A 6,689-nucleotide genomic window follows, 5' to 3' on the forward strand; every position below is an offset into this window, starting at 1 on the left:
GGCCCTGGGATGGATTTTCCAGAGGAATTGTGGCTGCCCCATTTGTGGAAAGGTCCAAGGCCAGGCTGGAGCAGCCTGGGGTAGGGGAAGGTGTTGGGGTTGGAGCTGGATGGGCTTTAAGGTCCCTCCAACCCAAACCAGTGAGGGATTCAGTGTTTTCTCACTGGATTGACCCTAAAGGCAGAACTCTACAAATCCTTCACAATATTTTGTTTCAATTCACATCCTGTTTGCCAAGGGGATTTGGACCATTTTCCAGCACATTTAAAGGAAAAGGACCAAAAAACTCCCAGACAAAACAAACAACAAACACAGAAGAAGAGATTTAATTTCCCTACTCACCAGAAGCACAAAAGCAGTGGCAATAAATCCCCAAATTCCCAACTCTCTTCCAGCAGAGCCTGTAAAAACCCAACTGGGAAGCTGTGAACTCTTGAACTCTTCCCTTCCCTGGCTGTGCAACCTTGGACAAATCTTTTTCCCCCGTCCCTGTTGCTTCACCCATGAGGCAGCCCTGATGACACGGGGCAGCATTGTTCAGGGGTTAATTGGTAAATTGTTAATTGGTGTTTGTCCAGAGCCCTGGTGATGTCACCTGCCCTGGGACGGCTTTGCCACTGCTCCGTAATTGCACCAGGACACGTTGGAGTCATTCCACCCTCGTTAAAAAGATGTTTTTATGGGATATTCCTCGAGCTCAGCTGGCATTTGGAGAGGCTGTGCCTGCTCCTGTGTTCTTTGGGATTATTTTGTGCTTTCCAAAGGGTGCTGGGAGCATCAGATCCCAAATTTTTTGGCTTCCAGACATTTCCATGAGCTCCTTGCAGTGCCCATTGCTCAATGTCAAGGACTTTCTTCTCGCTCCAGCAGCACCAGAACATCAGATCTGGAGATTATTTTCACTTCCAGGCCTGTTTGGCAGAGATCTGGAGATCAGGAACACTTGTAATTTGAATTTCCTGTGCAATCCATTTCATTTGCCTCCAGAAGGGAAAGTTTAGAGCCTTTCCCTGCTGTTTTTCCTGACATTCTGAATTTCTTGGAAAGGTGGATTCACTCCTCACACAAGGACTGACTTAAACTACAATACTTTTTGTATTCCTTTTGAAAATTACAATGCCCTGGTTTTCCTCATTATCCCTGGCATTTTTTTCCTGGTTTTCTCCATTATCCCTGGCATTTTTGCCAGAGTTTTCCGGCAGGTTTGGGGAGCAAACCTCAAATTCCCATCCTATCCCATGAAAAACCTGGATGTTGATTTTGACTTGATGGATCAGCAGCTCTTGGGATGAACAAAATGGATCCATCCCAGAGTTCAGAGCATCCCTCAGGAGAAAACTCTCCAGGATACTCTGCCATGAATATTCCCTATAAATTGAGAGGTGGGACATCATTCTGTTACTCTCCTCCTGCCTTGCCCTTATTTTAATGTATTTTTGTTATTAAATTGCCCAGAGACCAGGCTGGAAAAGAGAAATTCTGGGAATTATTTGTACCAGTACCTCCAAAATTCTTCTTCAAAGAAGCAGCAGCTCCACAACTGCATCAAAGAGGGGAACTTTTATCCACTCCTGGCTGAAAAATACTGGGATGTGCTCCTGGATTCCGATCCAGCCATTCTGGAGGCATAAAATCAAAAAAACTGATTAGGAGGAGTGGGAGAGCAGGGATTTACAGGGAGTATTTTATCACTGAAAGGCTCAATTCCTGCTGTTAACACTGGAAATTATTCCTTTGGCTCGAGGGAGGGGAGTATTTGCCCAAAAATTGAGGAAAGCAGCTCATTTTGTGAGGGAAACAAAGCCCTGCTCAGCTCAGCAAGGATCTTCTAAATTCTTCTTCTATTCTATTATTCTGCTTTAAACCATTCAGAATATTTTGTCACAAAAACTCGCTATGGAATTCCAACTGATCCCATGAAGAATGATTTGCTGTGAAGATTCCCTGGCTTTGAAGGAAGTTTGGGAATAAAGAAACCCCGGGCATTGGGATGCCTTTGGAAGGGACACATAAATTAATAAATTAATGATGTTTTAATCCCAGGAACTGGGGATGGAGAGCTCAAATGCCATGGGAGAGCACGTGGGAGCAGGGAAAGGCTGCCAGGGAAAGTGATGGAATGTCACAGCAGGTGGCTTTGCACCTCCAGGTGATGTCACTGCCAGGCCACTGATGGCTCCAATTATCCCTTGGGAAAGGCAGGATGGGAGCTGGATCCTCGGGATGGAGCTGCTCAGCCAGCACAGGGGGGATAAATAAGGAAGAGGATGGAGCTTTCCTCTTCCTGAGTCAGGAAAACGCCAGGATCACGCCAGGATCACGCCAGGATCATTTCCTCCCTCCCAGCACCAAGGTCACGCCCGACCTCAGCTCAGGAGAGGAAATCAAAGGAAAAAATGCTCTGATTCCAGCAAAATTATCAGGGATTTAGCAATGCTTGGCTTTAATTGCTGTCATTTAATATGGGTCACCCCAGGCTGGCTACTGTGCCGCTCAGCCAGGAGGAAAGGGAGGAAATCCCAGCGGGAATGATGCCTGGGAATGTGAACTTGTCCTATAAATGAACAACATTGATTGTTATCATGGCAGCAGCGATGATGGAAAAGAAAGGTGGTGATGATTCACCCAGGTGGGACCTTTGCTCCAGAGAGCTCAGCCTGGGTGACACCAAAGGATGAATCAGTGAAGCTGGATAAATCCAATTATCCCTTCTTTAGACAGGCATTTAGAAAAATGGGAGCTTTGCAACGATTTCCTCGTGCTCAGCGATGAATCAGAGAGACTCAGAGCCCTCCTCTGGCACTCAGAGGGTCAAAGATGTTTATGAGCAAGGTTTGAGTTTCTGTTGAGAAAAAGAAGAATGGAACGGGTTTGGGGGATTCTGGAAAAGAAAACAATTCTGCTAGATAATAATCTATTGTATTTCTGTGACAAAACAGTGACCACAGGGAAATTTTTTCAGTAAAAGCCACTCTGCTAAAGGAATAAAACCACTCGGGAGGACCAAATCCCAAAAAGAAGAAAAAGAAGACACCTCTAAATTGCTTTTTGGGCAAAGATTAAAGGAGCACTGACTCAGGAGCACTTTATGAGAAATTCGTAACAAAAATTCAAGGAAATGGGGCTATTTCAGACGGGAAAGGTGCTTTAATGCAAATGCCACTGCTCAGAGCTCAGAGCTGGCAGTGATGCATGTCCCATGCACCTGGAACTGGAAGGGAATTCACGAAGGCAGGATGTGATTATTTGAAATAACCTCTGTGCTCTTTTGGCCAGGAATCTCTCTTGGGTTGGATGCAAGCTCAGATTTTTTGGGAAATCTGTCCTAGGGCCTCAACACCCCCACAGGGAAGGATTTCTTCCCAGTATCTACCTAAATCTTAACGCCGTTCCCCCTTGTCCTGTCACTCCATGCTCTTGTAAACAGCCTCTCTCCATCTTTCGTTTTATGCACACCGGGAATCCGAGGAAAATATTCAGATTTATAGCAAAAAAAACCGCCTATGGCCAATCCCTCAGGAAAGAAAAATCAGACAACGCCGTGATCCCTTCCAAATACAGCACTGAGCTGGACTCCGATGGTCTTTGTGAGTCCCTCCCCACCCAGCAGTTGTCACAGCCAGAGCTCCGGGAGCGTTTGGACAACGCTCCCATGCCCAGGGTGGGATTGCTGGGCAGGACTCGATCATCCTGCGGCTCCCTTCCAGCTCGGGACGTGCCGCGATCGCGTATTTCTGTCACTTTATATCGCGACAAGGAGCGCGGTCCCCGCGCGGCCTCTCCTCCCCTCAGCGTTTCCCGCCAGGGCGGGGCCGGAAGCGGAAGCAGAACCCGCCGCGAGGCCGCGCGCGCGCCCCGGAAGCGCCGCCGCTCCTTCCCGGAAGCGCCGCCCCGCGCCGCCATCTTGGCTGGAGCCGTGAGGGAGCCGCGGCCGCCGCTGCCCGCCCCGCCCGCTCCGCCGCCATCGCGGCCCGGCCGCCCGCTCCCCGCCTGCCTCCCTCCCTCCGCCGCGGGCAGGAGGGACCGCCCGGGGCCTGGCGGTCGCGGAGAGGTGAGCGGGGCCTGCGCCAGCAGCGAGCGGGGAGGAACGGGCGGGCTGCCTCCCTCTCTCCCCCCCTCCCTGCCTTTCTCCTTCTCCCTCTCTTTCCCCTTCTCCTTCCCTCCTTTTCCCATCTCACTCCCTTTCTCCCTCTCTTCTTCACTTTCTCTGCACCTTTCCTCTCTCCCTTTTAGTCCCTCCCTTCCTCTTTCCCTTCTTCCCTCCTCCTCTGCTTCCTCTTTCCCCCTTCTCCCTTTCATTCCCTCCCTCCCCTTTCCCTCTTTCCCCCTCTCCCTTTCAGCCCCTTCCTCCTTCTCTCTCCCTCTTTCCCCCCTTTTCCCCCCTCCCTTTCACTCCCTCCATCCCTCCCCTCCCTCTTTGTCCTCCTGTGCTCCCTCACTTCTGCTCCGTTGTCTTCTTACCCAGATGGGAAAGGAGGATTTGCGGTCGTAGCCCTTTATTTTCCGCCTTTCAGATGTAAATATTCATCCACGTGAGGGTTTGAGGCGTGTTTAAATCCCAGTAATTGAAATATTTCGCTGGTTTTTTTGCTGCCCGTGGTGAAGGTGGCTGTGGAGTGGGCATCAGAACGAATAATTGTGTTAAAATAGAAAGGTATTATTTAATTTATATTTTAAAGTCACAGCTGGTTTCTTTAGAGAAAAAAAATCTTTAATTTTTTGATTTCAAGAGGTGTGACTTCAAAAATAAAATGCTGTAGGTTGTATCAATGATTTAGAGCAATTCTGGCAAAATTCAGGTTAAACAAATTTATTCTGAGTTGAGGTGGAATATTTGACCACATATAACTGTTACTCATGGGTTAAAAGTTCTTTTTAAAATACATTTTGCCTATTTGTAATAGAGAGGGCTATAGAAATTTAATAATATGTCATACTGGAGACATTGTTTTGTGTTTTCATTTATTTCTGCCTGAATTTCCTTGTGTAAAATCAAATAACTCCCCAAACTCCTGAGGGGAAAGTTAATTAAATAGCAGCTGTTAATTAGTGTGTGTTCTGTAGGTGAGTTATAAGGGATAATGCTTCCTTTGTCCTGTAATTCAGCAGGGAATTTCCTCCTCTCCCCCTGAAGTTTTATTTATTTACCTGGGAGAGAATCATCAGAAATTCAAAATCCTTCACTCCCAAGTCAGGTTCTTGTTTGTTATTCATTTCAGAGAACTGGGTGTGTTAAAACAGTAAAAACAGCAGATGAATTTAATTTAGAACAGGGGTAAATTTATAATTATTTGCTCCAAAAGGCCTTTAGGACAGAAAGGAATGGAGTAAAATATTCCAAGTTGGAAGGGATCCCAAGGATCGCCCAGTTCACTTGGGGTTTTGTTATTAAGATTTTATGTGATTCTTGCTCCTTAAAACCCAAGATAATTTAATTTATATTTCAAATACAATCCATAAAGTGAGTTCTGCACAAATCTGGAGCAGTGTCCACAAACTTCTGTGTCTGTTCAAATGCTATTTATTAATTGTTTTGATTAGATGAGCAACAACAGCAATAAGAGAGCACCAACCACAGCAACCCAGAGGCTGAAACAAGACTACCTGAGGATTAAAAAAGATCCAGTGCCTTACATCTGTGCAGAGCCCCTCCCATCCAATATCCTGGAATGGTAGGAATTGGGGAGGGAATTGGGGTGGATGGTTCCTCACTCAAGGACAGAACAAGATTTTCAAGTCTGGCTCCCTCTGTCCTTGAGTTTGGGGAGGTGGAAAAGGAAACTTTGGCTGAGGTTGATCCTGATTTTTTTTTTTTTTTTTTTTTTTTTTTTTGGTTTTTTATGGCTTTGTGTGGTTGGGATTGATCCTGGGGTTTTTTTGGGATATTGTGTGGTTTCCCAGTGTTCCATTTCCCTTTTTTCCAGGCACTACGTGGTGCGAGGGCCTGAGCTGACCCCCTATGAAGGTAAAGCCCTGCCTGTGGTGTTTGCATGGAAATTCAGGAATTCCAGGGGGGTGGGAAGAGGCAGAATAATCCCACTAAAAAGAGCTCCAAAAACTTCCAGTGCCGGTTCAGAGCTATGGGAAAGAGATAAAGAAACAGTGATGCTGCTGTCAATCATTTTCCTGTTATCGAGGGCTTTAATAAAATAAAATTTAGGTTAAACTGAAGAAAAATATTCTTATTAAATTTCATGATGTTTTGCCGCAAACATTCTCTAATTTATGACAAAGATAATCTCAAAATTCCCATTTTTACCACAGAAATGTTCTCAGTGAACTGAGATTAAAATTCTGTTTTGGAATTTTTCTGCAGAAAGGTTGGAATGTAAAAGCCTCATTGATCTGTTGTAGTCACAGAATTCACAGTGGCTTCTGGAGCCTCTCAAAAATGCCTTTGGAATTTGGATTCTTCAGTTAATTCCTAGAAAAATGACCAGTTTGTGTTGGATTAAATATATTTTGGCTGGTTTTCCTTAAATATATCCCAGCCTGGACTGCAGAAAACCCCGTTTGTAAGAGAGAATGTGAGGAAATTCCTGCAGAGTAAATCCAGAGCAGGTTTGGATGATTATCCCTGAGTTTTAGAGGTCCAGGATGAAAAGTTTGGTTTCTTTAGTGAGAGGGGGAGAAGGAATTAGGCAGAGGGGTTTATTTAACCCATTTTTGGGGTAGTTTAGGAGAAGGAA

At 45.8% G+C, this 6,689-nt stretch overlaps 1 protein-coding gene across 2 annotated transcripts in view; it reads left to right on the forward strand.

Moving 5' to 3' along the window:
• The first annotated feature begins 3,923 nt into the window (after nucleotides 1-3,923).
• The window catches only part of UBE2J2 (ubiquitin conjugating enzyme E2 J2), a 6,483-nt gene continuing 3,717 nt past the window's right edge, over nucleotides 3,924-6,689 (forward strand). The window contains exons 1-3 of one of the 2 annotated variants that reach the window (XM_042032116.1): nucleotides 3,924-4,051; nucleotides 5,542-5,672; nucleotides 5,925-5,965. In XM_042032116.1, coding sequence (XP_041888050.1) covers nucleotides 5,542-5,672; nucleotides 5,925-5,965 — 172 coding nt within the window. In that variant the 5' untranslated portion in view covers nucleotides 3,924-4,051. Of the gene's footprint in view, nucleotides 4,052-4,563; nucleotides 4,655-5,541; nucleotides 5,673-5,924; nucleotides 5,966-6,689 lie in introns of those variants that run through there. The other variant, XM_042032117.1, reaches the window with a different exon arrangement.

The sequence above is a fragment of the Corvus kubaryi genome, unplaced genomic scaffold (genome assembly GCF_017639235.1).
Source record: "Corvus kubaryi isolate FWS band 111438036 unplaced genomic scaffold, C.kubaryi_AGA036_p1.0 37352, whole genome shotgun sequence".
In the NCBI taxonomy this organism is placed as follows: Eukaryota; Metazoa; Chordata; class Aves; order Passeriformes; family Corvidae; genus Corvus; species Corvus kubaryi.